The sequence below is a fragment of the Ursus maritimus genome, unplaced genomic scaffold, assembly GCF_017311325.1.
Source record: "Ursus maritimus isolate PB19 unplaced genomic scaffold, ASM1731132v1 scaffold_2, whole genome shotgun sequence".
Classification (NCBI taxonomy): domain Eukaryota; kingdom Metazoa; phylum Chordata; class Mammalia; order Carnivora; family Ursidae; genus Ursus; species Ursus maritimus.
In genome coordinates, this window is record NW_024424452.1 from 5,488,455 (window position 1) to 5,509,759 (window position 21,305).

General features: G+C 60.3%; 1 protein-coding gene across 1 annotated transcript in view; it reads right to left on the bottom strand.

Annotated features, from left to right (window-relative positions):
- TECPR1 (tectonin beta-propeller repeat containing 1) overlaps positions 1 to 19,504 on the bottom strand; it is a 24,648-nt gene extending 5,144 nt beyond the window's left edge. Inside the window, exons 1-18 of the mRNA XM_040634774.1 lie at positions 19,450 to 19,504; positions 15,591 to 15,837; positions 14,947 to 15,129; positions 14,549 to 14,671; positions 13,541 to 13,666; positions 11,289 to 11,463; positions 11,083 to 11,183; positions 10,270 to 10,371; positions 8,768 to 8,913; positions 6,104 to 6,591; positions 5,824 to 5,969; positions 4,806 to 4,961; positions 4,173 to 4,322; positions 3,901 to 4,058; positions 3,021 to 3,148; positions 1,920 to 2,022; positions 697 to 793; positions 549 to 628 (exon numbers count right to left, since the gene is read on the bottom strand). Of these exons, the coding sequence (XP_040490708.1) occupies positions 549 to 628; positions 697 to 793; positions 1,920 to 2,022; positions 3,021 to 3,148; positions 3,901 to 4,058; positions 4,173 to 4,322; positions 4,806 to 4,961; positions 5,824 to 5,969; positions 6,104 to 6,591; positions 8,768 to 8,913; positions 10,270 to 10,371; positions 11,083 to 11,183; positions 11,289 to 11,463; positions 13,541 to 13,666; positions 14,549 to 14,671; positions 14,947 to 15,129; positions 15,591 to 15,815 (2,687 nt within the window). The 5' untranslated portion in view covers positions 15,816 to 15,837; positions 19,450 to 19,504. The remainder of the gene's footprint in view (positions 1 to 548; positions 629 to 696; positions 794 to 1,919; positions 2,023 to 3,020; positions 3,149 to 3,900; positions 4,059 to 4,172; positions 4,323 to 4,805; positions 4,962 to 5,823; positions 5,970 to 6,103; positions 6,592 to 8,767; positions 8,914 to 10,269; positions 10,372 to 11,082; positions 11,184 to 11,288; positions 11,464 to 13,540; positions 13,667 to 14,548; positions 14,672 to 14,946; positions 15,130 to 15,590; positions 15,838 to 19,449) is intronic.
- Between the last annotated feature and the right edge of the window lie 1,801 nt (positions 19,505 to 21,305).

The following is a 21,305-nucleotide window of genomic DNA, read 5'->3' on the forward strand; positions in this document are numbered from 1 at the left end:
CCCCCCCCCCCCCCCGCCCTGTCAGAGCCCTTCTGCAGAACAGTCGAGCTGAGGCCCAGAGACAAGGGGAGGGTCAAGTCCGGGAGGCTTGGCTGTGGCTGAAGGGGAGCCTGTGGGCTTGCCTGTCCGAGACACCTGCCTCATCCCCGGGGCTGGGCCTGCTCAGAGGCCCTGGCTCGGGCTCCCACAGCTCTATCGTCCACATGGATGTAACTTGTGCACCGTGAAGGGTCTGCTGCACACCAGTGCCACGTGCCCACCGGCCACCAGGGCCTCCCAGCTTTATGGACCTGTCACCCACTTCTCCCTTGGCTTCTCAGGAAGGCGCTGGCCTCACTCCATACTTTGTTCAATCTGCCTCTTCACCCGACACCTCCCTCCAGCCACCCGCGCCCAGCACCCAAGGCCTGGACCAAGGCTCCCCAAAGCCACCCCTGATCAAGCAGCCCAGGTCTGTTCCTCAGCCACACCCGGCTGCTTGCGGGGGCTGGAGCGATGCCGGGCGGCAGGGCAGGCGAGGGCCCCTCCCCACGCAGAGAGATGCTTACGCAGGGAAGTCACTGGCGTACTGCCACCCCTCCTGGTCCGTGCCCCCCGGAACACTGAAATCCACAGACCAGTCAGAAACCTGGAGGAGAGGTGGGTCAGCATGGGCAGCCCCCGGCGCCAGCCCCCGCCCCGCAGCCCGGAGCTCACCCAGGTCCACTGCAGGGACGGGGGCTTCGTGCCGGCCTTGGTGCACTCGTGCAGCCCCGAGGCGTCACTCCACATGTACCGGTCGGTGGGCAGACCCCTGTGGTGGACAACGGGGGTGCTGGGGTGACTCGGAAGAGGAGAGACCGGCCAGCACCCAGCTGGTGACAGATAAGACACGAGCACCTGGGACTCCTGCATCTCCAAAGACGTGAAAAACAGAACTGCCCCAGGGGGCGGGGACAGCAACCTGTTGACCTCCCGACACGTGGGAGCCTGGGCGGCACCTGCAGCCAGACTATCCGCCTGAGAGCTGAGAGCCCACCTCTTCCCCTCTTACGGGCTGCTGTGCCCCCAAAAGATGTCAAAGCCCTAACCCCAGTACCCGTGAGGGTGACCTTACTTGGAAAGAAGGACTCTGCAGGTGACCAAGTCAGAATGGAGTCACTAGAGTGCGCCCCAAACCAATACGACAGTGTCCTGAGTTCAAATTTCCCAAATAAGGGAAGTGATGTGAAGACGGGAGGGACGTTGCCACAAACCAAGGGACAGCGGAGGCCTCCAGGAGAGAGGCTGGGAGTGGACTGTCCCTCACAGGCCTCAGAGGGAAGTGGCCCTGCCCACACCTTGATTCTAGACTCCTCAGCCTCCAGACGGGGAGAGAAGGAACGTCCATGGTTCAGACTGCCCAGTGTGTGGCGCTTGGTGACAGTGGCCGAGCCAACCCAGACACTCACAGAGCGACAGGCCCCACACGGTGGTGTTGGGCAGGTGGCCACAAGGCTCAGGTGGCAGGAGCCGTGGCCCTTGGTGTGCATGCTCTGCGGGGACCAGAGAGCCCGTGGCTGCCCTGTCCCTCTTCTGAAGGACTGCGGAGGAAGTGAGGATGCAAGCAGGCCAGCATTCTGTGCAGACATCACACAGCCCACGCACAGGTCTCCAGGACATACTCCGGCACCGTGTACCAACTGCCTCAGCAAAGCTCAAACCCTGATTTACTGGGGTGAACAGAGAAACCCACAAATATTGATGAACAAGGAAATCCTTCAAGCCGTGCGACACTGGAAGGTCATGAACGATCTCCCCGTCTGAGGTGCAGTGGAGCTTAGACGAGCTGGGTCGCCCTCGAGGACCCGATGGTGAGGCCACCACACACCATCTCTGTGTTGCCGTCACGACCGTGGCCTGGGCCGGGCAGCCCCCCGGCTGGCGCCCGCACCGCTCACCTGCCGGAGTAGCCCGTGACGGGGTTCCAGCGCTGGTTCTCGTAGATGCAGACGCACTTCACGTCCGACTGCGTGTAGATGTTACTGGTGCTGCTGGCCAGGCCTGCGGGGAGAGGAGGCTGCCGGCTGGGGACTCAGGCTTCCGTCTGAAGCCCTGAAGGCCGCAGAGAGCGGGGAGGGCCAGCAGACAGGGGTTCACGTGCCTGGCTTGGGGTTCTCGCAGTGTGATTATTCTGGGGTGACACCCCCCACGAGCAGACCCTGCTGCGCATTACGTCTCCTGTCCATGCCACCTCTAGCTCCTCTCACACCCTGTTCTTGGCTGCACCTCTTCTCTCCCTGTCTTCCCACTGACCAGGCACCGGGAGGGTGCGGGGGCCCAGCAGCTCCCTCCGTATTAACACTCACACAGCGTCCACCAGCCCCAATCTCATCTGTAAAGTTCCTGCCTCACAAATGAGGAAGATGTGCGGTTCCCGTGGTCTCAGGGGACCACACCTGGCTCTCCAGGATTGGCCGTCCCTCACTGTAGGGCATGTGGGCTGTGGCTTGGAACTTGCCACTTGAGAGTCTGTTTCTGCCTGCATTTCCCTGGAGGAGACACAGGACCTTGTTGCCCAGAACTTGGGGAGCCAACAGGGGTTCAGCAAACTGGCACCCCCGAGGGCATGACCCAGCTATTCAGGGTCTAGAATTCAGGCCTGGGACTCACGTGACCCAGGTCCTGGGGCCACCCCATTATGCCCTGGGCGTTGTCTGTGAAATGAGGGGTTGGACACAGTGGAGGCTCTGGCAGCTGCCTTCTAGAAGCTTCAAAGCCCCCAGCTCAGCTGTGGGTGCCCAGGAAGGCATGTTGGAGGCCAGGCCTGGTCTCCCGGCTCTCACACCTCGAGGGCTGGCTCTGGGACCATTCTCTGTGGAGGCTGGCTGTGGTGAAGGTCACCTGTCAGCCCGCTGTCTGCCAAGAGCCAACACTGGGACAGTGGCTCTGGAGTGGGGCAGGGAAGCCAGGTGGGATTAGAGGAGGGACTGGCCCGGGAAGGCTGTGGGCAGAGCTCAGGGAGCTGGTCCTGCCAGCCTCCGCATCCAGGCTGCTCTCACCTTGGAAGCAGCCTCCGCCGTAGCCGCCAGTGTAGACCCAGGCCGTGTGGTCGTAGCCAATGCCCCACACCACACCCCGGCCGTTGGCCTCCACCACCCGCAGGTGGCCTCCCATCTGCCGCCAGAACCTGGAGCGAGGGGAGAGAGGTCATGGAGACGCGCGTCCCCGCACACCTTGCCAGCCTTCTACCCCGACAGCGCTTTTGGCTCACTGGCCTCCCTCGAACATCCGATTTTGACTCATCTTTGGGCTCCGAACGGTGGACTTTATTAAGGACAATGGCACCTGCCTGCCTTCCCATCCAGTAGCGATGGGAGCTAACGCGGCCCCAGAGTGGGTGCAGGAGACTAAGGGTCTGCGGGGTGGCGGTAGGGGGTCCGAGCCAGCAGCCCCTGTTCCTCATGGCCCCTGGGGGTCTGGGCCAGGCATGTGGGGGCAGAAGGCAGGGCCGTCTCATCTGGATGAGCCACGACTCGGGCCAGCACACTGAGGGGTGACAGCACAGCCTCCCGAGTGGGCAGAGTGCAGGGTGCCACCTGGGTCACCCTCCCGTGTGCCAAGGTCCTGCCCACTGTCCCTGGAGGTCGTCTGACTTGTCCATCTGGGTGATGGGCAACCAGGGCCAAGAATGGATGAACGAAGGGCGGACACAAGCATCCACTGTCCCCTCCTGAGTGGGGCCTCCTGGTCTCACCTACATTCCCCCTGGTCCTCAGGGGCTCAGAGGGACCTAGGGGAAGCCCTGGGTCAGAACTGGGAGCATTGTGTCCCCTCCTGGGTCCCCATCTGCCTTCCCACCCTAAATGCCAGGCTTCTGGTCCCCCTCGGGGTCCTCCAACAGGCCCAGGGAGACTCGAGCCCTGAGCACAGCTGACTCACATCTGGTCGCACGGCAGCATGTGCTCGGAGGCCTCCAGGTCCGGGCTGGGCTCGCTCACAAAGATGTCCCCCTTGCAGGTGATGGACCAGATGGCCTGTGGGGAGGGGCGGCCGTGGACCCTCCGGCTCTCGCAGCAGGACAGGTTGAGCAGGGCAAGCTGGCGTGGGGAAACGACCGGTCAGCGCTGGGAAGGGGGTGGGCGGCAGGCCGAGGCCGGGCAGCCCCGGGAGCGCTGCCCTTGGAGCCCGGCCCGTCCTTCATGTCCACTCACCCAGTCATTCATGTCCTGCTCGGTGGCAGCAGCCAGATGCACAGGCCACCTCTGCCGGGTCCTCTCGGGCGTGTACAGGGCGAAGGAGTGCTTGGTCTCATTGAGCACGGGGACCAACACCGTCACCTCGTTGAGGAACACGTGGATGTACTGTTGACAGAGGGTGGGGGCAGGGCTGTCACCAGGCCAGACGGGGACCTGTGGGGCTGGGGGCACAGTGGGCCTCTGGGTGGAGCCCGTGCCATGGTGGAGGGACAGGGATGGCCTGGGGCACCCCTGGCTCCAGAGAGCCAGTCCTAGGGGTGCCCCCGGGGCCTGTGGGTTCGAGTGGTGGGCTCTGGGACCCAGCGTGCTCAGTAGGGAAGCCTCGTTCATGAGCAAGTGCCTTGGTGACATTCTTGATGTCGACAAGGGCGCTCGTGAACCCAAATGACTAGGTTCGAACCCCAGTGCTGGGAGGGCGGAGGGGCTTTAACTCCCTGAGCTGAAACCCCAGTGACCGTCAGCAGCTCCGTGAGGAGGGGGCTCGCTGAGACTGCGGCAGGGACCTGCACACACCTGCCGGCCACTGACCGCGGCTGCTGTCCCCTCGGGCCAGCGCTGGGCCCCCCTCCCCTGGGAGCCTCCACACACCTTCTTCTCCTCGTGGACCACATAGTAGATGAAGAGGATGCTGTCCCGAGCCCCGTCGAGCCCTGTGAACTGCTCCAGGGCCACGCGGACGTCCACCCACTTGTGGGGTTTCCAGTCGCACCACCACTGCAGGGCCCCCGTCTTCACCCACACTGACTGTGGCACAGGACCCAAGAGTCACAGGTAGGCCCCTGGGGCCCCAGACTCCGGCCCCATGTGTACCCAGCTCCCAGCACCCCAGGGCCGCGCTGGAGCCTTCACTGCCTCACAGGGGGCTCCGGCGCAGCGCTCCCAGCTCCCTAACTTCCCCTAATGACCAAGGTGGCGCTATCATACACCCAACAGGCACCGGGCCCCCAAGCCAGTGTTGTCTCTGCACACCCTCCTAATTCTCAAACAGCCTGTGGGGTCAACACTCTTACCCCATGCTCTAGATGGGGCAGCTGAGGCTCAGGGAGGTTCTGTGCCTGACCCAACGTCACTGAGGGAGTCAGTGGCAAAGCTGGGGCCCACACCTGGCCCGCCTGTGTCTGGAGGCCCGACGCTTCGGACCCAGCAAGATGCTTCTGCACTAGCAGCCCAGGCCCGAGGAGCCATGTGCTTCGTGTAGCTTCTGCCTCCCAACCTGGCTGTGGGCCTCCAGGGGCTGGGCTCTGCCTGAGGGGCTCCGGGCCAGCCCTCAACCCTGTCTTCACTCATCTCAATCAAACGCCACACTATCTTGGTTCTTGGGGTCCCTTCCAGGGGACAGCACTCCCCTCTCCATGCCTCCCACTGAGGTGTCCAGGGCCGAGGCTGTGCCTGGAGCACAATGGGGCCTGAGTTCTTCCAGATGGATGAGTCTAATCGGACTCATATCTTCATCCTGGAATCTATGGGGCCCAGAAGGGACGGCTTCGCCTCTGAGCTGGTAGGACAGAGGATGCATCTCTGTCTCCTCCACCTCCCCCTTGGAACAGTCTACTGTGGGCGCTCAGTGGGCACCAGCTGAAGGACGGTGCCTCCGGGAACTGCCCACCTGCTCCACAGCCTGCTCGTAGTGCCGGAAGTGCTCCAGCTCCCGCTTGGTCCTTTCCGTGAGCTGCTGGAAGATCTGCTTCCGCCAGGCAGCGGTCTGGGCCGGCATGATGGACAAGGAGAGCGTCTGCACCGAGGGGGACAGGCCTGCAGGCCAGCAGAGCCTCAGGGCCAGGCGCCCGGCCCACCCACAGCTGGGCAGCAGGCCAGGGCTCCCTCCTCTGGTACCCCCCGCAAGGAGCACCCTCGGGGGGGCTGGGCCCTCCGACACCTGCGCTTACCCGACTGGACAGTGAACCACTTGAGTACGGCGTGGGCCTCCACGGCACAGCCTCCTCCGGACACCCAGGCCCACAGCGGGTGGTCATCGGCCCCGTAGGGCTCCTCCAAGCCCAGTGGGAGGAGCCCCAGCGAGGAGAGGCCCGTGGTCTCTGGAAAGACAGCAGCCGAGTGGTTGGGTGCTCTCTTGGACTCCTTCAGGTCAATATTGGTCCAGGGCAGTTCGGCCGGGGTGGAGGCCGGGCCAGGGCGAGGCCCGGGCCCAGGAGTCTGAGTGGCCGGGCCAGCGAGCTCCACGGCACACTCTGTGGTCCTGCCGGTGCCTGGGCCTGAGGCCAAGCTGTCCCTGGGGTTCCTGGGACCGTCCATAGACTCTGCAGGAACAGGCTGGTCAGGCCCCGGTCTGTCGGCTTCCAAAGAGGCATCCGTGTCGCTCGGTGCGCAGGACTCACCACTGCCCCTTACCTCGTCGCCAAAAAAGCAGCCAGCACTGGGGACAAAAGGGGGCAGACCCGTGACCTCTGTGAGGGAAGGCCACGCACTGCTGTGGGCAGGCCTGGCTCGTCCGTTATGACCCCGGACAAGCTGCAGCCGTACCGTGTCACACACACAGGGACAGCTACCTCCCGAAGAGCTGGAACAGCCAGGTCGCACCCCAGGCCGATCGTTATCATTTATCTGGGGGTGGAAATCTGGGGGTAGTATTATTTTCTTATTGTGGCAAAATACATGTAATATTTACCATCGCAAATGACGTGGCATTAAACACCCACACGGTTACGCAACAACTGCCACGACCTTGTTCCAGAACTTTGTCGTCACCCCCACATGGAAACCCCGACCCCGTTACGGAGCCACTCTCCATACTCTCCCCCGCTTCCCCACCCCCCGCCTCCACCGATCGCCCTTCTGTCCCTGTGGATTCGCCTCTTCTGGAAGCTGCGTATAAATGGCTTCGCGTCGTATGCGGTCTTCTGTGACTGGCTTCTCCCGCTTCCTATGATGAGGTCAAGGTTCACCCATGTTGTAGCGTGGCTCAGTACTTCCTTTCGTCGCCGAAGAATATTCTGCTGTGTGGGTATGCCACATTTTGTTTAGTCACCTGTGGAGGGACGTCTGAGTGGTTCGTACATTTTGGCTACTGTGAATAAGGCTTCTATAAGCATTCATACATGAATTTTTGTTTCGACGTCTATTTTCCGTTCTTCTGGGTGTAGATCCAGGGGTGCGAGTGCTGGGTCAGGGGGTCGCTCTATCTTCAACTTGAGCAACTGCCAGACTGTTTTCCACAGCGGCCGCCCTGGCACTGCACGGGGGTCCCAATTTCTCCCCATCTCGTCAACACTTGGTACCGCCTTTCTTTTTGACTACAGACAGCTCTCCCGGTGGGTGTGAAGTGGTATCTCGTTTGTGGTTTTGGTTTGTTTTTCCCTGATGACTAACGACGCTGAGTGTCTTTTCATATGTTTGTCGGCCACTGGCATATCTACTTGGGAGAAATGTCTATTCCAGTCCCTTGCCCTTTTTAAATTGAGTTGTCTGCTCGTTGTAAGTTGTAAGAGCTCTTTATATATTCTAGATGTCTCTTCCTTTTCCTGATGGCACCCTTTGATGCACAAAAGTTTTTAATTTTGATGAAATTCCAATGTCTCTATTCTTCCTTTCATTTCCAGTGCTTCCGGTCTTATCTAAGAGGCCAGTGCCAAATCTAAGGTTTGGCATCAGTTTTCGAAGCTTCTCAGCTGATTCCAATATCTGAGTACTGCCAGCTGAGAGCCTAAACCCTCAGGTAAACAAGGAAAGTTCAGCCCGCCTCCTGGGCCTCCGGGCGTTCGGTGCAGCAGAGCGAAGACCGCCATGCTGGGGGAGCGAAGGCATGTGGCCCAGGGTCTGGGGAGGGCCCATGCTGCTGTGGAGCGCTGTCCCGAGGGCCCCTGTGCCACAGGACTGGGCGGGTAAGTACTGCGGACATTCACGGTACAGAGCTGAGGCGTCCCCCGCGCTGAGACCCTAAGTCACCTGCCCGTAGTTAAGACCAGTGGGCAGAGCCGGGAATCATCCACACTCCCTACCCCCACGGCTCTCAAGACGTGGTCCTCAGAGCTGTAGCAGTGGGCACCCCTGGGGCCGTGCAAAGAAGGCAAAATCTACTGAAGGCAAAATTCTGCGGGAACAGAAGCTCTGGGGCCGGGGCCTGGACATCTGTGCAGGGACAAGCCTTCTGGGTGTTTCTGGTGCACGGCCAAATCTGAGGTCCCTGTTCTAGACTAAAGGGGCCGTCTGTCTTCTCTGCTTTCCTTTGACAGAGAAGCCTTTTCTCTCCCAGACCTTGAGACTTCAGAACCAGTGGGCCAGCCCTGTTTAGGGACGACCCCCGGCTCCAACACGGATGGACATTCCAACCTCACCCACCTGCCACCTCCCACCCAGCCCCCAGCCTGCCCCCACGGGCCACGCTCAGGCCGAGCCCTGGCACCAGGCACAGGAAGGGAGAGACCTCACAGGCCGTGGCTCTTGTGGGCCGAACCTGGATTTTCCCTGCCTGCGACAAGGCCCAGCACCCCACTGAGAGGCCAAGCCGCAGCCTCCCCCAGACGCTGCCCACCGAGGCCACTGAGAGCCCTTCCCAACCCGAGTCCTCCGTGCCCTGCTGCCCCTGGGATCACCTGAGGAGACTTGACGAGCTACCAGAGTGCGATCGGTCACTCTCTCGGCCGGCGACGATGGCCTTCCATGTCTTCCCGCTGAGCTCGCTCTGGGTAACACCCTGGCGGAAGTACACGGCCCGGTCCTCGCAGCCAATGCCCCAAACCTGGCACAGAGACAGGCACAGCTGGGTCAGAGGCCAGCACAGACTGGAAGGATCCCTTCTCTTTGGGGGTGTAAGGAGAGGACAAGGGGTAAGGGAGAGCACCCCAAGGCTAGAGGACATGTCTGCAAATGCAGGCCGAAGTCCCCCCCCCCCATATGTGTGGTGGGGTGTGTGCGCGCGCACATGAGTGTTTTGGCTGGAAGTGTTGATGGCAGGGGACGTGGGTGCATGAGTCCAGTGCAGGGAACAGAGCCCCGAGAGGACCAGGGGAGGGCACAGCACCCAGCTCCGGAGAAGCAGGGACCCTGTCCTGGCTCCCCAACCTCAGGCAGACCCTGGGCTTTGGGCTGACAGAGTCCAGAGGAGGTGGTGATGCCACTGGGCACTGTGCTGGGCCACAGAGTCCATTCCTGTCCCCATCTTCCGTGTAACCTCTGGTGGGAGGAAAGCTGCTCCCCAAGTGAACCCAGAGGATGGTCTGGGTCTTTGTAAGGATGCAAGATAGCCTCCTCGATCCTGACCTCACTTTCTATGAAAAAGGTGGCTTGGCAGGCATCCTCCCCTCTGCCTTTGGGTGCTGAGGAAGGAAGGTGTGTCGAGCAGCTGAAGGGACCAGGGACCAGCCCATTTGGGGCTCTGGCCTGTGGGGGTGCCGAAAGGGCCACAGCCTGCCCAGGGTGGTCAGGTGGCCTTGCTGGGAGGACTGCGGTGTCTCCATCACTTGGCCGTGGCAGGCTGGCCTCCATCCACGGTCCCCGTGTGCACCAGCCAGCGCCTGTCTTGCCCCTGACCGCCGTGTACCCCGCTGACTGGGGTGGGTGCGAGGACGGCAAGGGGCCACAGAAAAGGCCAGCACCCCCAGGAAGAGCTTCTAGGGCAGTGCGCTGGGAAAGGAGTCACCTTCCCACAGTCAGTCTTAAAAGCAATCAAACCTTATCATCTATGAGGCTGCCTCGCTGTACAAACTATATTCAAGAGATGCTGTGTCTACAAAGTCGGGAAAATCAGTCTCATTCTTCACTTGCTGCGCTGATTTTGCCCAAATAATTCTCAACAAAACCCTCCCAGTCTCCGGGGTGTGCGCCCCTGGTCTGTGCTCACCACCAACGCTCTGAGCATCCTGAGGGGAGGGGCCTGGGATGAGCAAGGACTGTGAGACCCAGGCGGAGCCAGTGCCCTGGGTGCCCTCACAGGCCAGGAGCCCGAGGAGCTGCTGGGCCCCCCGCCCCGTGCTGGCATCACGCCTGGTTGGAAGGGGCAGCAGGAAGCAGCAGGAGCCCCCACTCTGAGACCTCTGCTGAGCAAGAGCTGCGGACCCCGGCAGTCGGGACCCACGGCTCGGAGTCCCGTGCGCACCTGGTCATTCAGCCCCACGTTCACCATCATCATGTCTCCGACCATCTCGATCCAGCTGGTGCCACAGGGATTGTGTGAGTTGACGCCTCTTCGGAACCACACCTGGGAAAGTCAGAAACAGACATGTCCCCTTGGAGGGTCGCTGAAATAAGACCGTTTTCAAAGGCTCTGGAAGAACAAATGAATAATCTGGTCCTTTGGTTCGTGCCACGAATGAGCACAGCACATCACTGAGAAAGGAGACGTGATGCAGGTCCCTCTTCTCCACACCCCTGCCGCTTCTCCCTCTGGGCTTGGCACTGTCCCACATGGCTGAGGGTCGCCTGCCCTCAGTCATAACCTATCCTGGTAGCTTCCTGTCTCTTCTCTGGCAGAGGGCATTCATTGCCCCTCCAGGAGACAAGGCTGTCTGAATCTTTCTAGAATATTCTACCAGTTTAGCACCTCTTGGCAGCAGGCAGGAGCAGCAGGGACATATTCAGTTAGTGGCGGGTTTCAGAAAATTGGCATCTGACTATTTGAAATGTTATGGCCTACTGAGTGATAAATACGGTTGTTCTGCGCTTGGTATGGGGGTGCAGGCTTTTCGTGGAGATCACCAAGGCCTTCAACCCCAGAAAGTGCATGGTGCTTGGCTGGATTTGTTCTAAGGGGTTGAGACCACGCTTACAAGAACAAAAAACCACACAGCCCTCAACATGGAGCTCTGAGTCCGAGTCCCATATGGGCCAGTGATTCCTTTCAAGAAAAAAAAAACAAAGTAAAGAAATGAAACAGAGACCTTGGCCCCAGCGCCCAGTGACCCCATCTTACTTTCCGGTCCTTGGTGATGGCCCAGACCACGCCGACCCCCACGGAGACGTGCACGATCCCGTTTTCAGAGGCGGGAGGCTCCACTATGGACCAGGAACTTCCTACCCGGCCCCAGAAGAAAGAGCAGGCGGCCCCCATCAGCGAGAGCGCTGGGGAGAAGCTAGGCGTCCCCTGCCTCTCCCTGTATGGGGCGTAGGGCTGCCCACCTTTGGGATTGTTCCTGTTGATTCCTTCCCGGACCAAGGCCTGCCCCTCCCAGAGCGTGACCCACAGGAGGTCGTGGGGCCCACAGCTGATCTGCACCGCCTCCCCTGGGGTGTCCACAAGGGACCACGATGAGCCTTCGGGGTTGGGGTGGCTGACGTCCTCTCTGTACCACACCTGGGTGGCGGAGAAACCCACGGCAGGGTCAGACGGGGTCTGGCCAGGCCTCCGCGACAGGGGAGCTGCCGGAGGCTGGCTCCGTTTGCATCAGCGTACAACTGAGCCAGGCATAGAGTCTCTGGGGCCAGGGGGCCCTGACTGTCCAGACTTGCTCTCCCGGCCCCCACTGCCATCGGGATCCTCATGCCAGATTAGATGCCCCCACCCCTGTAAAAAATGTAACCCTTGGGGCGCCTGGGTGGCTCAGTCGTTAAGCGTCTGCCTTCGGCTCAGGGCGTGATCCCAGCGTCCTGGGATCGAGCCCGGCATCGGGCTCCTTGCTCCGCTGGGAGCCTGCTTCTTCCTCTCCCACTCCCTCTGCTTGTGCTCCCTCTCTCGCTGGCTGTCTCTCTCTCTGTCAAATAAATAAATAAAATCTTTAAAAAAAAAATGTAACCCTGGATTTCAGCCATCCTGGGAGACAAACCCCTTTGGATCATCCACTGGCAAGAACCCCTTCCCCACTCACCTAAGGCCCCAGGCAGACCTCTGGCCCCAGCCTGGTGTCCTGTGCCCTCTAGTGGCCATGTACTCTCAGTACACTGTCTCTAGGGAAAGTGGGGTCCTTGGTGGTTAAATGGGAAAACCCCCAAATCCCTTGCATACGAATGTTTAAAACATTCATTTCTTTCCCCCCTTAACCCGAAAGCACTGAGCATAATAAAATATTTAAGACAGAGCCACCTGATCATGTCCAAACTGGCTCGTGTCATCGGGAGGGGGCTACACCTTGTTGCGAGGTGCAGGAGGGCTGGGGACCCTCTTCCAGCCTGTCTTCACCCTGGGGACCACGGCTTCCCAACTCTTCACCTCACCCTTACAGCCCACACTGCAGAACCACGCCCGGGCAGCCTCCCTCTGGTGGTTCGGGGGCCCCTATGTCTCTCCAGCTCCTCCTGGAGCCCAGGCTCCTAGTCATACCTTTCTCGGCCCCCAGGAATGGTGCAGGGCAGCACGCAGTGACCACCCACACTGCTCTCACACCCCTGTTCTCCCCTCTCGGCATCCAGGTGGGCATGGCCCCTCAACGGAGGCTCTGTCCCAGGCCAGTTCCCCACCATCCTCCAGCACGACTCAGAGAAAACCCACAACTACAGCTTGACCTAAGCCTAGGCCAGACAGGACCCCAGAGGTAAGCCTGATCAAAACCTGCTGTTTATCCTGAAGCCCCAGAGAGTCTGGGTGACTTTGTGATAAAGAGTCCTGGATAGATGAAGTCTGCTCTGAAACAGCTGAAGGTCAGTCACCTGCAGGCAGGACCACCTACGTTGCTCCTGCCATCAGGGGCTGGCTTTACTCCTTAGTCATGGACTCTGAGAGACGAACCTCCTCTCCTCTCCAAATATCCACACACCCACCCACCGACCTCCCCTCCGACCCACAGCCCATCTATCTACCCACTCACCCCCCACCTACCCATCGCCCATCTGTCCACATACCCACCTCCCCATAGCCCATCTATCTACCCACTCACCCCCCACCTACCCATCACCCATCCATCCACCCACCCACTCACCTGTCACCCATCTGTCCACCTGTCCCTTCACCTATCCCTTCACCTATACATATGTACATCCCTCCCCCCAGCCCCCTCCCTCCCCCCATCCACAATACTTTTGGAGACTGCTGTGTGGGAGTCCCCAGAAGGGAACAGGCAGGGCGCTCAGAATATGTCTGAGCAGACACTACTGATGGCCTCTGAGCTCACGGTGGGCACTGATCAATGCTCCGGGAGCTCAGAGAAGGGACAGGCCAGGACCAAGCAGGGGGCGGGATGTCAGAGGCTTCCAGGAGGAGTAGGACTACAGGATAGCAGGATTCACAGGAGGGGTTACCATGGGGACCCCAGTAACATGCCACCTTGTCTGCTCACGGCAGTCCCCGCTGTAAGGACAAGAGGCGAGGAGGGCAGCCCCCCACCCCTCTTCCACCTCTGGGAGGACACCTGAGGGCCAGTCTCTCCTGCCCCGCTCCTGTCTGTAGCCAGCCTCCCTCAGCCACCTCCCATCTTTGGCACAGGGGACACAGGCCTTACCTTTCCCTGCAGAGACACAGCCCACACGGACAGGCGGCCCACGGGCTCATCTGTGATTTCCCACCCCCCCACAGAGAGGTCATTGAAAGGGTCGGGCAGTTGCTTGGGGTCATCCTTCGAAGGGATCTGAAACAAGGAGGTGCGTGGCAGAGGCGGTCAGTACCTGTGGCCAGCTGGCCAGCAGATGGCACTGTTCCCCTCCCGGTGGACACCTGAGTGGGGGAGGGGGGGGGCTCCAACCCTCCCACCTCCCAGCACACTGCCTTCTGTTCTCCTGCCTGACTTCATGGAGAAGGCAGCTTTGGGACAGAGAGCTCCTAGCCCGGGGCCCCGTTTGCCCTGTCCTCCCTCTATCGGCCTCCAGGCCTGGGTCACTGTCCCCGAGGGGTCACTGCTGCTCTGCATATGGAAGACAGACATACATGCAAGGTCTTGGCTCTGTGCCTTGCGGTGGCCCAACCGCTGTGACTCCATCCCCTCACCTAGAAGGGGCCGAGCACTGAACCTGGTCCCGTGGTGTCAGCCCTGCATGGTGTTGGCTCTGTGCCTGCTCTCTGGGCTGCTCCCAGGGCAAGGGGCTGGCAGGCGGGGCCAGCGGCCCCACCTCACGGACTTGGACCCTCCAGAGGGGTGTGCTGAGGGTCCAAGGCCTTCCTCTCACGCAAGGCCACACAGGACCCTAGTCCAGGCCTCCTATCCCAAAGTTAGAAAGTTTTTTTGGAGTCACGGGAACAACACAAGAGTCAGAGTGGCTCCTGTGGGAGTGGGGTTGGAAGAAGTGCACTGACTGGGCCTTAGTCCGGGACAGAACAGCCTGGAGACCAGTCAGGTCATGTTCTGTGCCATCCTGGGCCACCGTCTAGTCTGGCCTCCTGTATGGCCAGCTTCCAAATGGAGGAACACATGGTACCACGGTGTTTGTGGGACAGGGTCCCATGGGACTCTGTCCCCACCAGTGGGACTGCCATCTGCGCCCTACCCCACCCCCAGGCCTCGCTCAGCGCAGACCTTGGCCCAGGTGTCCCGGGACTTGTATCTCCGGTACCGGATCCACCGCCGCCGCCGCACGCAAGAATTCCACTTCTTGTCTCTCGTGTAGGTGGCGGGGAAGTCGATGGCGTACGTCCACCCCTGAAATACCACGCGGCGGGGGGGCGGGGGGACTGTAAGGCTCCTGGGGAAGGACAGAGCCGGGGCAGGCGGGGAGCAGGGTGGAAGAGAGGGAGGGGGACGGTGGTATGGCCCAAAGCACCCACCGCCCCCCTACCCCAAGCAGCAAGTGGGAGCAGGCAGGGTGCTGCCTGAGGCTAGATGCTGGGGCGCTGGGGACGGCCGCGGGGGTACAGGTCCAGCCCAAAGCACTCCTTCCCCAATGGGGAGCCCCAGGGGGAACCAAATTCACCTACCCCTTTCTCGGTGGGTTCCCCTCCAAAGTTCTCATCCACGTACCAGTCCGACTCCCACTCCCAGTGCCGCGAGGGCAGCGCCACCCCATCCAGCGGCCGGTGCTGGAGCCCACTCACGTCGCTCCACTGCCAGCGGTCACTCGGCAGGAACTTCTCACAGAAGCCGCCCACGGGGTTCCAGCGCTGGGGGCCGGGAAGCAGAGACAGGCCTGAGGCCTGCAGCTGGCCCGGGGTGCTGGGGACCTCTCTGGGGTGAGTGGGACCCAGCTACTAGGGGGTCTTCCTGATCTCCAGGATGGAGATCAGGGATCAGAGCCGCCCCCCAGTTGTCACCAAGAGCCAGCACTTGAGCATGGCAGGGAACCTGCCGCAGACACAGAGCCCCGAGGGGCAGGCAGTAGAGGTCACGGCCCTTCCTGGGCTCTTGGAAACCACCGGGAGCCCACCCTTGTGCGGACCTGGCCAGCCTGCCTTTATAAAGACACAACGGGGACTCTGGCCCCAAAGACCCTGAGCACTACACAATCCGGGCCTTAAGCAGCACGAAGGACACGAACGTGGGACTTGGCCACAAGTCTGGGGCGGGGTGACTTCCTTCCCAGAAAACTGACCCAACGCAGCCACCCAAACACACATGACCCCACCTGATTCTCATAGGCCTCCTCCCGGCGGCGGATGGGGACGTCGCTGGCGCACACATAAACGTAGACCTGGTTGTCGCAGGCGATGCCCCAGCAGCACTGCGTGGTCGCGCTGACGCGCTTGAACTCCAGCTGGCTGGCCCTGCAGAGCTCCCAGTACTGCCCAGCCGTGGAGAGCGTGTACACCTTCCCGAAGAGATCCACGGCCCACAGCACGGAGTTGGGCATGGCCGCGGCCGCGGGGGGAGAGCTGGAGGCAGGAGGCCGGCGTCAGTGTCCGCCACCAGCTCCTGGCTCCCAGAGTCTAGGGCACTGTTTCCTTCTTTGTTCTTTCCTTCCCTCTAATGATGGGCATTATTTTCAAACATACAAAAATGTACGGAGGGAAAAAAAATTGCACCTACCTCCCCAAATCGAATGACTATCATTATTTGGTCACATTTCCTCCCTAGCTGTCTTGTCAAAAGAATAAAGGAAAAGTCATGGATTTAGTTCAATTCTATGCCCATCGCTGTGTCCCCGAGAGGCCTCTGCCCCGCGGTGGGCAGGTCCCCTCACTTACACTGGTCCCATGGTGACAATCCTATACGGGTTTGGTGAAAGCATCCCCACAGGTCTGCCACCCCAGCTAGATCCTGTGGGAGCCCTGCAGCTCCACGGCGGGGATGTGGGGGTCCTGTCTTCAACCTCCTTGGGTGACCACCACCCTCTCCTCCCTGATCCCTCCCCATCTGCCATCCTCCACTCCTGTTCCTTTTTCTGTCCTCTTCCTTTCTGCCAGGATGGGCGAGGCAACTGGTAAGTTCCTTCACTGGCCACCCCCACACCTCCAGGGCTGACTGTGCTGGTGTTCCCCAGGGCCTAATTCCTGGAGCCTGGCTTCTGGTAGGGTCAAGCCTCCTACCAAGGCAGGGCCACAAGGCCAGAACTTTAGCCAAAATAAAACAGCTGAATGACAGCAGCCTGGGGGTGGGGGGCAGTGAGAAGCTCTGCCTGACACACCACAGCCCAGGGCAGGAAGGAGGGAAGAGCTACTGGGAGACAGACAGTGGCAGGCCAGGTGCCTCGAAGCTGCTGGGCCAGGCTGTTCCCCTCCCACGGCCTACCCGAGGCTGTGGGTGCTGGGGACAGCAGGACGGATGCAAAGTGGCTGATAACAGGAGCGTCTGCTACAGGCACACAGCCTCTTCTGGAACAAAGCGTGTCTTACAAATACCAAGAAGAGTACAGGCTGGGGAGGAAATAACCAAGGGATGAGGAAGAAGGGAAGCAGAAGGAACAGGAGCCACACGTTGGGAGACATCCCGGAACCCTGACCTCTCCGCCGTGGTACCTAGGCCCAGTCAAACACATGGGAAGTCACAAAACCAGCCTTCTGGAGCCATTTGAAAACTGGTATCTGCATCCAGATGGAAGAGCTGTGGTGACCCCAAGACACCCATTCTGCCTGGCCAAGCCTGGGGGTCCGCTCTCCCCCTCTGGCATCTACACTGCAGACTCTTGAAATCTGGGTCCCGGCTCCATCCCTTTCTGACACCACCTGGAGCCGACTCACCTCTCTATGCCTCGATTTCTTAATTTTTTAAAAAATATTTTTATTTCTTTATTTGACAGAGACAGCCAGCGAGAGAGGGAACACAAGCAGGGGGAGTGGGAGAGGAGGAAGCAGGCTCCCAGCCGAGGACCCTGATGTGGGGCTCAATCCAGAACGCTGGGATCACGCCCTGAGCCGAAGGCAGACGCTTAACGACTGCACCACCCAGGCGTCCCTCGATTTCTTAATTTGTTAAAGGCAGAAAGGAATGCTGATCTACTTACGAAGTCGTAAGATGAAGTGAGATAATACAGTACAGAGCCTATGACAGTGCTCGGTAGGCAGCAAGGACTCCGTGAGCATTACTGGTGCCGTTTTATTACTTGGCACCTGCTATTTCAAACTACTGCCGATCTCTCAACCCTTAGAAAACAGAAAAAAATCAAATCCCTTCCTCCTCAGCCTGCGTCTTCAGCCTCTTCATTTCCAAACACCTAACAGCACTCTGCACATAGTGGGTGTTCACCCCAAGTTTATGGATAATCACCACCACCTCCATCCATGGCACGGCCGACTCCCTGGGCTAAGATGGAAATACTGCTCCAGGGAGGCCGAATGTCATCGATGACTTAAGGCTTAAAGTCAGGTCATGAGAAGTGGATACGTATAGAATAAAACAAGTACAGTAAAAGATCAATAGAGGAATTCAGGTGGGGGGTATAAGGGTGTTTACTGCATAATTCTTTAAACGTGGCCATGTGTTTGAATATCCTCATCATAAACTGTTTGGGGGAAAAATAAGAATTTTGGGGGGTGAAGGGAATGTTGGCTCCTATGATGTCATGTGAATATAAATCCACTCTTCAAAGCTATCTCTCGGGTCACAGTTCACCGTATAAGAAACCAGTGAAGTCAGGCTATCTCTAGGTTGAGCTCAATGAATAGTGACTTTCGCTTACTTGAAACACTTCCCTTCAGAGAAATGACTAAGCACTAATTTCCATATAGACATAATTGAACCTCGGGGCAGCTAACAAAAGACTCTAGTGCGGAGGACGGGGTGGGGGTTATGTTTGCAAACTCCCTTCAGAGTGGACACACAGGCACCAGCGCTCCCCGGCTAAATGATGGGGGTGAACATCCTTGGCCAGCCTCACCGTCTTCCTGCTCTTGCCAGCATGTCACCCCAGCTCCCCATATGCCACTTCCCGGCTGTGAGGTGACCAGGTAACCAGTGCAGGGCCACTGGGTCAGAGGACTCTTGAATGGAGGTTTGAGTATTAAGTCCCATGATTCTGGGATCCTGGGATTTCTTTGTTTTGTAGGGCTAGAGAGAACACTTTCCAAGAAAGCAACCTTGGATTCACCAAGAACTTCTCTGCGCAATGAATTCCAGTTGGACCTTCTGTCAATTCACGAAGAAGTCACCTGATCGCCCACGTCAGAGTCATCTGCCTTTCTGCACAGGTTTACTAAAAGATACCTTCAGAGACCAAAAGGTCCTCAAGAAAAAGTGAGGGTGGGGGGAGTAGGGCCGGGGTATGGTAAAGGGAGGGACACGAGGGACCAACGGAGCTCCCAAAGCATCTGTTTCCCCACGTCTGCCTTAAGGCTCCTTCCTGAAAGGTTTCCTGTTAGTTTTTCTGTCACACCCTGTCAATCCCACCCCTGTGCAAACAGAGCCAGCCCTGACTTCTGGCGGTTGCTTACTGCCTGCCACTTGCGGGGGCTGTTGGAAAGCGACATCAGGGTCCAAAGACGGGAGGAAATAGGAGGGCATGCCCGGTGGTTGAGTCCTTCCTGAAGCAGGGTCCGGGCGGTACTGGGCAGGAGATGCCTTGAGCCGGCCATCTGGGGATGAACCCCACCCCATCCCACCCCTCATCATCGCGGGCGGGTCAGCCTGGTTTCATTCCGGCTCCGTGCACTTGGGCGACAGGTGGGCCCCGTGCCCCGTCACCAGCGGCATAGTCGGAGCGCCCGGTCCTCACCATCTGCCCCCTGCTAATCCCACGACAAGCAGATTTGCTCCTACCGCTGCCTAGGGGAGGAACAAACGGGCTCCTCGCAGCCCGATCCTCTAAACCCGCAGGCTCCAGGAACCCGCTCCCCAAGTCACTCCAGCGCAAAGGCTGGAGCGGGGGCGTCACCGGGCGCTCCGGGGGACGGCGACGGCGCCCCGAATTGTGTGCAGAAAAGCGCACGAACACAGTGTCTCCCACCCAACGCAGCCGCGGGGTGAGGAGGATCCCCAGCCCTCCGTCGCCCCAACTTGTCCGGAGAAGCCGGGGCGCCCATCCCACGGCCCGGGCCCGCCGCCGCACTCACCTGGGCTGGCGCCCGGCGGGCGGGGTCGCGGCGATCGCTCCTCGGCGGCGGGGCTTAGCGGGTCGACCCTCCCCCGGCTGCCGGGGCGAGGGGGCGGGCAGGAAGCGGCCGTTAGGGCCGCGCCCATTGGCCGGCCTCGCCGTGACGCAAGGCCGGGCGCGCGCGATTGGCTGCGGCGCACCGCATCACGGGCCCGCCTGGGGGTCGCGCGCCCACCCACTTCCGGGGGTCGCGGTGGAGTAGGTGCTGCCGGCGTCTGGTGCGGCCAGGTTTCTGCGCGCTTCCGGGAGCCAAGCGGGCCCGCACACCACCGACGCCCCCAGGACTCCCCCCCCCCGCGACCCCCCGCCGCCCTCCGAGAACCCGGCCCGTCGTTTTTTCAGGAGCGACCCGTCGTTTCCTCAGGACCCGGCTCGTCGTACCTCAGGCCCCGGCCCGCCAGCCTTGTGTTGTCAGGACGTAAGGCGAGGAGGGGACGGCCGGGAGGGCTCTGGGGGGCGGCACTCTGGCGACCGGAGGTGGGAGGAGGAGAGCCGGCGGACGCAGGTGGAGACTGGTGTCTAGGTGGTTCCCCTTCTCACCGAAATGTGGCCGTCGAGCACACAGACTCAAAGCTTTAACCTTCTTGGGAGAAATCCTCCAAACCTGTGATTCTGGGAGCACAGCGTGGGGTGGTGGCGGTAACAGGCCACTGTTTTGTTCAGGCTGCGGTGTTGCCAGTGACCGTGTGAGCGCCCTGCCGTCTGCCCGCCCGGGTGGAAGGGATGCGCCCGCGCCTCCCTCCATCCCCTCGGCAACCCGGGGAGCTACCCCCGCAGTTGGGACGGAGGTGAAGAACAAAACAGGCAACGTGACTGGTGGCTGGCCGCGCACAGCCCGACGCGGAGGCCGAAGCGATGTGGCTTGGACCCGGTTCCCCTTCCTCCCGCTCCGGCTGTCGCCCTTGCTCCTTTCTGAGATGCAGACCAGCTCTTTCCCCACCGTGGCGGCCGCGGGAGCCCCACACGGGCCGACTCCGCTGGGAGGAAAGGCAGAAAAGCCTCTGATTCATCTTGGGTGGTTTCGTGGTCTTGTGCGTAGCCTTCGGGGTAGCTTTTGTGGACTGGCTTAATCTGGACATGTGGGTTAGCATGCGCTGTATGTTTGTGTCCGGGTAAGATGCATACGTGGAAACCTTCACCCTCAGTGGGGTGGTGATGAGGGCTTGGGGGGGTGGCTATTGGGTCATGGGGGTAGAGCCCTCCTAAGAGGGTAGCGCCCTTGGGGGAAGAGACACAGACGGGCTGAGGCCCCCTCCCTTCCTGAGGATCCAGTGAGAGGGTGGCTGTCTACCAGCCAGGAAGCAGGCTGGCATCAGACACCAGACCTGCTGGTGCCTGGATCTTGGACTTCCAGCTTCCAGAACTTTGAGGGATCAGCGTTTGTGGTTTCAGCTCCCCAGGCTGTGGTATTTTTGACGAAGACTCAGGGCAGGAGGGCCTGAGACAAGGGGGCGGGTTCCTCAGAGGAAAATTAGGGTACTGCTAGCAGGAGTGGCTGCCAGATGGCAGAAGCAGTAGTCCGGAGGTAGGGGGACCCGTACGCTGTTCTGTCGGTGACAGTTTGTAGCCATTTCTCCTGTCTGGCCTCAGATTCCACGTTCAAAGAAGCCTTGAGTTAGGAGCACTCCGTGGTCCTTGCAGAGTGCCTGTGCTGTGACAGGATTCAATACCAGTTTCCCTGAACTCAGAGTCTGACACAGTGGAACTTCTGGGGACCCATAGTTCCCCTCCTGCCACCTCCACCACCCCCCACCCTCCAGTCCTTTCGGCCTGCAAGGGCTGACTCTCCAGTTGTTAGGAGGCCTGTGTTTTTCT